Here is a 13,279-nt window from a genome sequence, read left to right on the forward strand (position 1 = left end):
AACACATGAACATGAATGCAATACACGAAAACCCAGTTTTCCTTTACAAACATGATCATGCGTGCCAAATGCAATGTACATGAACCAACACAATATCTAAACCAACAATTACCAATCCAATCAAATCCAACCAAACAACTCCAATCACCAATCCATCCGACCCCCGTACTCCTCGGACTTAGTCTGGCAAAACCAATCAACAGTTCAAATACAGTGAAATGTGTTAGTGCAAAAATACATTAAATTCACAAGAATTCTTTGAAGAAATACTTACAGCGCTATAAAGCAATTTTCGAATGATCAAGAAGCTGCAAGAAGTGGAAAAACAGCTATAGAACAGTGTAAAATACACTGGCCGTGGGTCACAGATACCCACTTTTCAACGGAGACAAACGAAGACCCAAAAATGATAGGGTAAGGCCTAGGGAGGTCGGTGAAGCTAGTGGTGGTGAAGGTTGGCCGTGGGTGGTGGCGCAATAGGCGGTAGAAGATCAAAATACCCAAATCGGAAAAGTGGATGGTGGAGCTTCACCGATGGCGGATCGGAGGTGGGGTTGGGTCCAATGGGTTGCTAAGAGGTCGAGGATGAAGTGGTAGGATGATGGTGGCCGGAGGTGGCGCGACGGCGGCGCAGTGGTGCATGGAACGCCGCGGCTTCAATGGGTTCGTGGTGGTTAACGGCGGCGATGGAGGAGCTGGAAATGGAGGGGGGTGATCGCCGGCGGCAGGGGAGCGGAGGAGCCGGGCGGTGTCGACCACCGCCGGCGCATGGCGGCGAGCTGGGGGAGAGATGAATGCACGGCGAGAGAGAGAGAGAGAGAGAGAGAGAGTCGCGCGCGGGAAGGAAACCAGGGAGGAGAAAAAGAAAAGAAAGAAAAGAAAAGAAGAAAAGAAAAAGAAAAGGAAAAGAAAAATAGAGGGAAAAGAAATGAGGTCCAATCTTCATAACTTGAGACACGAAAATGATCCAACAGAAACGATTTTAAAACAACTAGTGAAATAAAATATTTCAAACACAGTGATTAACATGAAAATAAATAATTAAACCCAATAATAAGTTAATTTAATTCGAGAAGAAATTTAAACACATAACAATAATTAATTTAAAGAAAGCACTTCGAAAATAATTTTCATAAACTAAAAATCATAAAAATAACCCAATTAAAAATCCAATAATTTTAAAATAAGAGAATAAAATTTTGAATCCATAAAAATAATTCCTTCAGTAAAAATACACTAAAATACAGGGTGTTACATGTAACCCCTATGTTTCCATCTGGTATGTGTTTTCCATGAGAGGGAGATGTAAATAAAATTCTGAAATGAAGAACTCAATTGTTCCTTGACCTTTCTTGAACAATACCTAAAGTATATTGAATGTATTAATGATCTATTTTAATTGTTTTCTCATTTAATTGCCGTGTACAATTCTTAACTTGTTCTTAAAAAAGAGAAGGAAAACATTATAGCAAAGGAAGCTTCAATTTTCAGCATGCATCACTTAACTGAATTTGAGAAGTTGTCAGTCTGGTAGTATTTTGCATGTGCAGATTTTGCTGCCATGTTTAGTGCAGTAAAGCCAAGATTTCTACAAGTATTTAGCATCGTTTTTTGCACTATGAATAGTAATGAACAGATTGAGAAGATTGAACAGAATAGTAATAAACAGATTGAGAAGATTAAATAGAACTACATTTTCATAAATTTCTGCGAGGCTACATTTTAACAACATCATCCTTCATATACTTAAGAAATGATCCATTTGCTATCCACAGCTATATTTTCAAAATAAATTAGATTACATTTAATATTATCCACAGAACTATCCACAGCTACATTTTCTGTACAGATTAGATTACATTTAAAACTATGATCATACATTCTTCGGTCCGATCCAACCAAAAACTATTACAAGAGATATGATCCAGTACAAATATAACAATTTCCAAGCACCCCTATTATCTGCAATCTGCCTTTGAAGTTTATGTTCTTCCTTGTGAATCTCTTTCTCTCTCTCTCTATTAGTTTATTTGGTTTTTTTCACTTCATACTCACGAAACAATAAATCATCCCCTCTTTCAAACAACATTCTCTCTTGTTAAAATATTTCCCCCTACCAAGTGCAATATATCTGCCCATATAAAAAATTTACATCTTACGTCTCCTTGCAACAATTCAAAATTTTCAAGTTTCAAATATAATGTCTTGCCTAATAAACAACCACAAAAATGCTAACAAATATGTCAATCTTGTACACAATGCCTTGCCTAATAATATGCTAACAAAACTGCCAACAATATGCTAAAAAATTATGATACATTATATTTCTACACATACACACAACTTAAGCGCGCACAAAAAAAAAAACTTAGTCAAAATCTATACAACCGAACTGTCCTTATGAACCTTTCCTTACAATACACAACCAAACACTACTGCCAACATCATAGCAGAAATAAAAGAAGGTTCATTCAACGCAGTAACTCCATTCAACTCAGCAACTCCATTCCATCTATCCATTCAACACAACATTCGTTCATTGCATTTTTCACAATACAACAATTTCCCAACCAGGTTCATAACAACTTTACAATCAGTGTACTACAATAAACTTAGACAAAATCTACAAAAAACAGTATTCAATACAACAACTCCATTCAACTCAGCAATTCCATTCAACTCAGCAACTCCATTCCATCCATCCATTCAACACAGCATTTATTCATTACATTCATTGCATTCTCTACATTACAACAATTTTTCAATCAGGTTCATAACAACTTCACAATTAGTGTACTACAATAAACTTAGACAAAATCTAAAAAAATAGTGAACATTCGTACACAAAAAACTTACTTCAACCGATAATTTTCTCCATCATTTCCTCAATTGGACACCAAAATGTTACAAAAGAGAGAGAGAGAGAGAGAGAGAGAGAAATGCAGAGAAAAAATAACCAAAATCCATAGAGAGGGCGAGAGATTGAGACAGACGGAGAGGGACTCACCGTAGCACCGAATCTGTGTCTGCGATGTCTAGAGTTTTAGGGGTGATGGGTTTTAGGAGTGCTAACTGGGCAAGATGGGTTGAAGGAGAGAGGCGGTGGGCGAGAGAGCAGAAGAAGGGTTGAGGGAGAGGTTCGAGTGAGAGAATGGGCAAGGTCTGGTTGGGCGATTTTGTAGAGAGGCCTGGGCGAAGCTGGGAGAGTCCCGAGTCTGAGAAGAAGAAGAGAAGAAGAATAAGGGTTGGGGAGAAGAAAGAGGCCTGGGCGAGGGCGTCGAGTCTAAGAACTGAATGGGAGAAGGGTTGAGGGCGTCGAGTCTGAGAAGAAGAAGAAGAAGAAGGGAGAAGGATTTGAGAAACGAAAGAGGTCGGGGGAGAGAATTGAGTGGAAGAACCAGTGGATGGGAGAACCGGGTTTGCCACGTGTGTGTGGTGTGTGTTAGTGAACCGGGGGTTGAATAGATTTTTCCTTTTGCTTTCTCTTCTGAGGCCCGTTTGGATACAGAAGTTACATATATCTCTCATCTCATCTCATCTCATTTTAATTAATAATCTTATTACTATTTATAAATCATTTCGACTGATCTTATCTCATCTTAACCTTAAGTATCACACAACCCTTTGCTTTTTCCAGTGAGTATATTTTCCATTCAAAGACTGGTTTAGATTCAGAGATGAGATGATATGGTTTTAGATAAAAGATAAAAGTTGAAAAAAATATTGTTAAAATATTATTTTTTAATATTATTATTGTTCTAGAATTTGAAAAAGTTGAATTGAGATTTGAAAAAATTGAATTGTTTATTATATTTTGTGTGGGAGTTTGAAAAAATTATAATGATGAGATAAGATAAGATGAAACACTTTTTAAATCCAAACGGGACCTAAGTGTGTTTTGTTCCAGCCTTTCTCGAAAGGCCCCTACATATATTTTGTTATTACACAAATAGCCCTCAACTAAGTGCCCTTACCTTACCGTAAAGTACATACAAATTATTTATTTTACTAAAATGTCCTTAAAATTCTTATTGTTAGGCCTTCCGTTTCTCCAGAGGGTTTGTTAGGCCTTCTAAATTACTCCAATGCCGTTAGTTGTAAGACATAGCAGATTGCTTGATACCATTTTCACGTGGGTTTTTGTGTTAGGCTCAAGTGGGCTTGGTTTTATCTTATTTCAAAACTATCATGTTATTTTAAGTTGGATTGGTATTAATATTTGAAGTTTAATTTTAATTGAATAAATATGTTAGCTAAAAAATCTATGTTTTACAGAAAACAGTTATAGGATTAACTTGTACTATTAAATATGAATTTTATGATTAGATTTTAGTAATAAATAATAAAGAGTTTAAATTTATTTTTTAACGCCTTAAATTTGATTAAGTCTATTTTATAAAATTAAACTTCGCTATTTATTTTAATAGATTTTGATATAATTATACTATTAAAGTTGTATATTTAAAATAAAAAAATACGTTAAGAATAATTATATGATATTAGCATATAATAGAATAATTATCAAATTATTCTTCATAGTATTTATTTAACTAAATATAATATTATGACATGTTTTCTTAGAAATTTAGTGACGTATAATGCTTCGTATAAGTAACGAGCTACAAAGTAGATTCAGGAAGCATGGCAATGAGCTAAGTAGCTTGATCATAAATTAGAATTAGCACATATTATTTATTTTAAATAGATTATTATTCAAACCCGTTCTTGATAGCCTTTTGTTATGTACTATAAATGTCATGATTTATGCAAACATGTTATTCATCATAGTCCATGATTATGTTATTTCCGCATCAAGTTTTAATTCAAGTGATTATGTACATATTATGTATGTCATGCATCTTACGCTGCATAAAACACGTAAGTTTTTAAGATCAAATGTAAGATAAGATCAGATCAGTCAATAAGATGGTCATTCAAATGTATGGTACCAATATGATTCATGAGTGGATGTGCAAGTCACGGACTCAAACGTGGTCCACCGTAGTATGTCAGAATACTACTCTGTGGCTTCCCTTGTGGTCGCGGGATGTGGAGTCAGTACATAACCTTGCACACAAGATTCAGTGTGTTGACTAGTTAGATCAGTAAGATAATTCAAATAAGTTAAGACAAACCATGCATATCATAAGCATATACATAAATGATCATGATTTTAAATTTTCAGCATGAAAAAGTTTTATGAAAAATCTTATGTTTATGTTGTGATGAGTTTCTTACCGAGTTTTCGACTTATTTTAGTTTTATTTCATGTTTTTAACCACCCAAGTAATGATGATGATGAGTACGAGCAGGAAGGCCAGACTTAGGTGGAGTAGTTTGATTTAGTTCCAAACTTCTTAAAATAAATTATCTTAATGACAAATAGTTTATTTATTTATTGAAGTTATTTATTTAATATTATTGGAGATATGTTTTATTAAATAATTTTTATTATGAAATAAATTTTTATTTTATTAAATTATGCAAGTCTCTTGCCTAACTATTTTTATGAAAAAACTTGACATCCCGAACTCTAGGGAAGGGGGTGATACATATTGTCTAACCATCGTCGATCTAGTGATCAAGATATAGGTGGATTTGTACTATACTCTTATAATCCTAAACAACATAACCAACAAAAGAAGGCCTTCAATTCACCCAAACAACAGTCATCTTAGCACAACAAACCAGAAACAAGGATAGCCTAACCCATCCTCATCACCTTGACCTACTTGTCAAATCTGTAGGAAGAATGGACACGTGGCCCTTGATTGCTTTCATAGAATGAATTTCTCTTATCAAGGTCGACACCCCTAAAACAATTGGCTGTTACGACTACAAAATCTAACTCAGATGGTGATCAAACCTGGTATGCAGTAGTGGTGCCACAAATTATCTCACTGCTGACATGAACAACTTGCAACTCAATGACCAATATCTAAGAGGAGAAGTTGCAATAGGAAATGATGTTGGTTTGTCAATTTCACACAAGTATGCAGTAGTGGTGCCACAAATTATCTCACTGCTGACATGAACAACTTGCAACTCAATGACCAATATCTAGGAGGAGAAGTTGCAATAGGAAATGATGTTAGTTTGTCAATTTCACACACTGGTTCTTCCACCCAACTAGATTTGTAAAACAAAATCAAAAAACAAGTTGAACCAAATGAACCAGCTCCAATTCTTAAGAACCAAATCTAGTTCGGTACCAGTTTTCAAAATATGAAAACCGGTTTGAACCAAATTTGGCCGGTATATATATATATATATATATATATATATATATATAATTTTTTATATCATATGCTAAATTTCTAATTAATATAACATAAAATTTTAATATTATTATTCATGTCCATTAGGTGCGGTTTGGATACAAAGTCTGGGTGTATGGAGAGATGGTTTTCAATCCAAATACATGTTGTAAAATTTTAAAGATGGTTTCTCCAAGTGTTTTCAGATAAGGATAAACAACAAATTCCAAAAAAGTTAATATATATTTAAAAATATTTATATACTATTACTTAATATACTATCCCCAAAAAGCTTATATCATTTTACTTAATATAAATATATTTATAAATGGGTGGTGTTACTCCCACATAGGAAGGCCACCGAGAGTCACCGAATAGGCAAAACTTTTTGTCTTTTTTTTTTTTTTTGTATTTTTTTTTCCAAACATTTTTTTTCAAACTCATTAAACATTTAAAAGAAATAACAAATTCAATAACAAAATACTTACTTAACTATTAAGCAAAAAAAAAATTAAAAAAAAAAAAACTCAATCGGTGGCCACCATCGCCACCATCTGTGAGATAAACATTTCCCTTTATAAATAATACTCAATCATTACACATGCTATGCAATAATTGGTGGGACCTACAACTATCAAATTCTCAAAATGTTAAAATCATCTCATTTCACTTCTAAATCCAAACACACAAATTTTTAAAAACCATTTCATCTCATCTCAACTCAACAATCTCACTATTATTCACAAATCACCCCAACTCATTTAATCTCAACTCACTATCCAAACGGTGCCTTAATCTTTTAACATAATATTAATATAACATTTCATATAATATAAATTTAATATTATAAAATTTCAATATAACATTTGATATAACATAAAATTAATCTTGTAATTTTTAATATAACATTTAATATAACATATAAATTTTAATCTCATAACATAAAATTAGTATAATATGAAGTTTTAATCTTAAGCATGAACATTAATATTAAGTTATTAATATAATCTTAATTTTGACATATATATATATATATCAAGGATAAATACATTTTTGAGATAATAAATTATAATATATATAAGCATTAGAGGAATCAGCTCTCAAGTCTCAATTTATGTAGTGCCACACGTGTAAACAGTAGATCAGACTAAAACAAAAAAAATTGAAAGTTCTGATTTCGGTGATAAATTGATCCGTAACAGTTGTTAAGTTTCTCAAATCAGTGTATATCAGTTCTGTTCAAAAAATTATCAAAAATAGAACCAAATTGGATCAGTTACACCCTTACACCGTACACACTAACATATATTCTTTTAAGCTAAACAATATCATTCTCTGCCCTAGTGCAATAGTTAATCTATTATCTATCCAAGACTTCTATTAAGGCAATAATTATTGGTTTAAACTAACTTTTTCTTATTTTATGGTGAAGGACAACCTCATAGGGCATAAACTTTTCCAAGAGCCAGTTGGGAAGGACTCTATCCAATAAAGTTTTCTTCTTCTTTCAATAAAGCTCGCAAATACACAATCCTTTTTTGTGTTTCAGCTAACTCTATCACCTGGCATTCCAAACTAGGACATCTAGATTTTAGAACTCTCTATATGTTGAAAAGAAAATGTAAACTGCCTATTAAAGGCTTAGTCAATAAAAATGTATTTTGTGAGCCTTGTCAACTTGGAAAAGGCAAGTGTTTACCATTTTCCTTGTCTTCAATAAAATCTCATGTTCCCCTTGAACTTGTCCACTATGATATTTGGTGTTCACCTGTTGCATCTCTAAGTGGCTGCAAGTATTATATCATATTTGTGGATGGTTTTTTAATATTTTCCATTAAACACAAATCTAACTCTTTCACAACCTTTCTTAAGTTCAAATGCTTTGTTGAAAATCAATTCTTAGCAAAGACTAAATGCCTGCAATCTGATGGAGGAGAATACCTCTCCAATCAGATCACCAAATATCTATCCACCAATGACATAATGCACAAAATGTCATGTCTACACACTCCATAACAAAATGGAATGGCAAAAAAAAAAAAAAAAAACACAAGCATGTGGCAGAAATAGGACTCACACTCCTTGTTAAATCCTTACTACCTAATAAATTATGGGTTAAAACTTTCAACACAACCATTTTAACTGATAAATAATTACCTACTCCTATGTTGAATATATATTCCCCTATGAAGTCTTAATTCAAAGAATTCCTTACTATACCACTCTTAGAACCTTTGGATGTGTTTGTTATCCCATCCTCAAATTATATACAAAATACAAACTAATGTTCAAGTAAAAATAATACATCTTTCTTAGGTATAGCTCAAATCACAAATGATATTGATGTCTCTCAATCCATTAGAGTTTATTTGAGCAATCATGTAGTGTTTAATGAATTGCAATTTCTAGGAAAGAAATTGCTTCCCTCTTAACTAAGACCCTATGCAACTACTACTACTCTAGAGGACAACATCTCTCATCATACTCGAGGTGAAGTTCAGATAAACATTCACATTCTTCCTATCACTAATATTACTACTCATTGCTCTCCTACATCTTCTAATGAGTATGAACTGTATAAGTATGTATCACAACCATATGCACAAGCTGAACCTAATATTCCCTCCATTATATATTCTGAATCTCATAATGAGTCTTCCTTTTTTTCACAAGTTTTACAACCCCAAATACAGTCTCTTCACCCTATGACTACTCGAGCCAAATCAGGTTTCTATTGTCCCAAACAATTCCCAGATTATCAGGTTTATTACACCCTGAAACATCCCTTGTGTGCACTGCCTACCTCCACTGTTCCTATTGAACCATCTTCTTACTCTGAAACATCTAATAAGTTCAAAGAGTGGCAAGCTGTCATGCAAGCTGAATATGAGGCACTACAAGCCAACCAAACATGGACATTTTGTCCTATACCTTTGGAGGAAACAATTGGATTTCAGAACCACTACAGGTAGATTACTTTGTGCAGGATGTTGGGGAGGATGCCATGTTAGCTTGTTTTAAAAAAATAAAAAACAAAATAAAATTTGAAAAAAACATAAAAAAATACATGAAAAAGAAACACACGAGGGAAAGAAGCAGTTCTCGTTCTCCATCCCGCGCTAACACGTTCGATGCCAACATTTCATCGTCGCACCTCACAGGTCATCGTCGACGTTATCTCTAGCTGTTTTGAACACTTCATCTCTACTAGTCTTCATCATCAACTGTGGTAAATAGGTTCATTTCCCTCATTTTTATGAAAGTCGATTTTCATAAATTTGTTGTTTAATCTTTAGAATGTTGATCAATTTATGTTATGGTGGGGAGAGATTTTTTTGAAATAGAAAACATTGTTGGAGGGCCCTTGCTATTGGGGAGAAATTTTTTTGAAATAGAAGATTTCCTTGCCATCTTGAAATAGAAAACACTATTAGTTACCCAAAATAGTATACCATTGTCATGGTGCTTTTCATTTGCATCTATGTTGCGAGATTTGCATGGTCTTGGGGTCCCCTGGCTGATTGGTGCCTAGTGAGATTTTTCTTTTTGAAATTCGATCTACTGCTTAGAGTGTGCAAACCCAATACCATGTTATAAAATGATTTTTAATGTTATAAAATGATTTTTAATATTATAAAATAATAACTATTCTCTAGATAGATAGAGAAAGGGAAGGATCACACATCTCCTATAACACCTCATACTGTAGATCCATCAACAATTCCTACAACCCAAGTATTTATCAAGTTCATTTGATTGTTCTAATAATGTCTATATTTATATTACTACATCTTTATTTCATAATCATTATTGGTTTCCATTTTAGGAGCTACCAATACCATTTTATGATGGTTTCTCAAACTATATGCATGGTTGCCATCCACCAATGCCACATGTATGGTTACCACTATTTGTCCCTTGTCGTGATGCCAATTCATCTACATGGACTACTCAGGTGATAAGTTTGTTCCTTAAGTTATTCCCTTAACTTTCACAATTTTTCTAATCAATTTAAAACATGGATGTGTTTTGTGGGTGTAAACTGCAAAAAAATATAATGCCCCAATTTCACCTATCAGTTAACTCGTTGATTGGTTTACACTTCTTAAGTTCAAGCAATGTTGAAGAGATACTGAGTGCCACACCTAACTCTATGTAGGTTGAAAGTTTGTCTACGTCCACTATTCTTGATACCGTTGAATCCAAAGATGACGATGAGTCTGGGACACAGATGATGAACTTAAAAGAGTTTTTTTATCAGTTCAATAATGCATTGAGGAAGAAGATTGAGAATGAAAATGGGGTGAACTTCCAGTCATTCAACTTTAGAATCCCAGTAGTAACTGTCTCTCCATTCGAGAAGATATTTCAGGAGTTGTACACAAACTCTAAATTTAGAGAAGTTCAACAAGAAGTAATGGGGATTGTTGGTTGTCTTCCAATTCTACAACAAAATAATGGTGTAATTGCAACGTACTATGTAGAAGATAAAATACATGTTGATGATTTCATCAAAGAGGTTACCCATTTTGTGTACTTTAATGAGGCTGAGTGTGAGGTGAAATGTCCATGCAGATTGTTTGAGATGAGAGGTATATTGTGTAGACATGTATTTGGCACTCTAAAGATTAATCGAGTTCGTATGCTGTCCGAGAAGTATATATTGGACCGATGGAGAAAGGACATAAAAAGAAAGTACACCCTAATAAGTAGTAGTTATGACATAGCTGATGCGAAGCCAGACATGAGTAGATATTCATGTATAATGAAGATATGTGGTGACATCGCAAGTAATGCAGCTTCACATGATGAACATCATGAGGATATGATTGACAAGTTGCATGCAATGAACAAGGTCTATCTCACCAACAATTCACCAATCCAAACTTGTTCCAACGTTGCAATTCCAACAATAGATACAGCTACATGTATGAGTTCGAACAAAGTACATAATCCTCTTGTTGTTCCCCTTGTTGTGAGAGGTAAATGCAGACCACATATCTGAGGAGAGCTTCCATAATGGAGAAAGCGTGCAAACCCAAGATGAGAAAGGCTACGCAAAAGGAAAAACGTAGACATATAATTAATCCTTAATTGTTTTTCTATATTGCCTTATGTTGTTTTTTAAACGTAATATGGTTTTATTTTTTATTCGTAACCACATGGAGGAGATATTGAAGTTGTTAACACACGCAAGAATTTGTTTGGCAAAATATTGGTTGGGACTCAAGAGAGTGTTCCTATTCAGGTTTACAAACTCTTCATATTTAAATTATATTCTATTTTATTTGTATTTAAAAAAATATTTTGTGTATTCCTGTTACTTTTATCTATTTTTTTGTTATTTAGCTGCGTAGAAATATTTTTGAGATTTTTTACTTTAGTGGAACCTAGTTTGGCAAACCAGTGATTGCGACTCAAGAAAATGTACTTAATAATTTCGTTTTGTTTCGTCTCTAGATGCATATTGGAGTGGATGGAACACAACTAGATAATAGGGATGAAACACAGCCAGTTGTTGGAGATTTTGCTTTATGATTTCGAGATGTATTAAGTATATTTTGGAGATGAATTGTGATTGTAAATAATATGTAAACTCGTGATTACAATATGTAGCTTATGGTAGTAATCACAAATCATGTTGTCTTTAATATTACATTAGTGTATTTTAAGGAAGCTAAACTAAATGTAATAGAAGGAAGATTATGACTCTTCAATTTGTACAATATGTCCAAATCATGTATTAATCTGTGGGTAGTTAGACCAGGAAAGTACTTCATCTTCCCCACTTAATGTATTTAAATTAACCTGTATGCAGTGACACAACAACATTCCAAATAGTTTCATAATACATAACATTCCAAATAGTTTCATAATACACAGTTCCATAACACAACATTCTAAATAGTTTCATAATACACAACATTCTAAATATAACTTTGCAGTTTAATGGCGTCTGACTTCACTGGCTTTTGACTCCAGTTTAATGGCTTCTATAAGCACCTCATTCCTTTAAGCCTCAGCTTGTATCCTGGCTTTTGTTAGCTGACTATACAAGTCCTATTCCTCAACCTTTGGCTTAGAAATTGAAGACACCATTCTCTCAGCAGAATTATTTTCTGAACCAGTGCTTGTAGTTGTTGGAGAAAATGAATTTTGGAGACTGCGAGGTGATGGATGGATTGCATTTTTCCTACTACAGTGAAATGACTTGGAGTAGAACCATGAAAAGTAGAACCATGAAAAGGTGACATGAAGGCATTCTAAAACTGAAAACAATGAATAATCAAGAAAAAAATTTTAATTAAATAATCAAGATAAGTAAAGCCATCAATTTAGAAAAAGTAATAGCAGGCAGCAAAAATCTGTCTGCGAACCGGGGATGCAACGTGTTGCCTAGAAGAGTCAAGAACACACAGAGAAAATACTTGAACAAAAAGTTACAGGTGCTCATGTATCAAACAATGTAACTAGCCTATTTGATGTGGAGTAAATCATTTTATAAAACCATCTTCGGCTGTAAAATAATCAGGCATTAAATGTTGCCAGTAGTCCATCATTCCATTCTTCACCATCTAAGCAAATCTCTACCCAAAATGAAAAAAAAAAAAAATCTTAGCTAAAGTAGAGAACATTCATGGGAGAAATAGTGATAAAGAACAATCTAGATTTTGAATTTATAGCACTAAAGTCAATAAAAAAAAATGTGCACAATTGCCAAGATCCATATTGGTTATTTGTGAAGTGTTTTAAGACCCATAGAAAATACAAGAATTAAAAAGTCTAACAAGGTGGACCATCAAACTAGTAACCGATACAAAACTACATATTAGGTAGCACCAAATAGAAAACATCAATGCATGATTTGCTGTTGTAATAAAAGGGAAAAAAATGCCCCAAATATAGAGAAAAACTAGCTCTTGCGTATAATCTTTCAACCAAAGAAACTTTTCCAAAAGTATTAACCAAAAAGAAATGTGAAACATTAAATTCAAAGCTGCCTTCAGTTTGAGAAGCACAAG

At 33.4% G+C, this 13,279-nt stretch overlaps 1 protein-coding gene across 1 annotated transcript; it reads left to right on the top strand.

The window, feature by feature from the left end:
• The first annotated feature begins 9,168 nt into the window (after nucleotides 1–9,168).
• On the top strand, nucleotides 9,169–11,332 carry LOC121249453 (protein FAR-RED ELONGATED HYPOCOTYL 3-like). The gene is made up of 4 exons (XM_041148163.1): nucleotides 9,169–9,225; nucleotides 10,084–10,212; nucleotides 10,417–11,112; nucleotides 11,240–11,332. The coding sequence occupies exons 1-4, from the start codon at nucleotides 9,169–9,171 to the stop codon at nucleotides 11,330–11,332; spliced, it is 975 nt and encodes a 324-aa protein (XP_041004097.1).
• Nucleotides 11,333–13,279: the final 1,947 nt, after the last annotated feature.

The sequence above is a fragment of the Juglans microcarpa x Juglans regia genome, chromosome 2D (genome assembly GCF_004785595.1).
Source record: "Juglans microcarpa x Juglans regia isolate MS1-56 chromosome 2D, Jm3101_v1.0, whole genome shotgun sequence".
Lineage (NCBI taxonomy): Eukaryota > Viridiplantae > Streptophyta > Magnoliopsida > Fagales > Juglandaceae > Juglans > Juglans microcarpa x Juglans regia.

Coding starts and splice junctions, on each gene's coding strand:
- LOC121249453 (XM_041148163.1), top strand. CDS start 9,169: ATGGACATTTTGTCCTATACCTTTGGAGGAAACAATTGGATTTCAGAA. Junction 10,213..10,416: donor CATCTACATGGACTACTCAG/GTGATAAGTTTG, acceptor AACTCTATGTAG/GTTGAAAGTTTGTCTACGTC. Junction 11,113..11,239: donor AGTTGCATGCAATGAACAAG/GTCTATCTCACC, acceptor TTGTTGTGAGAG/GTAAATGCAGACCACATATC.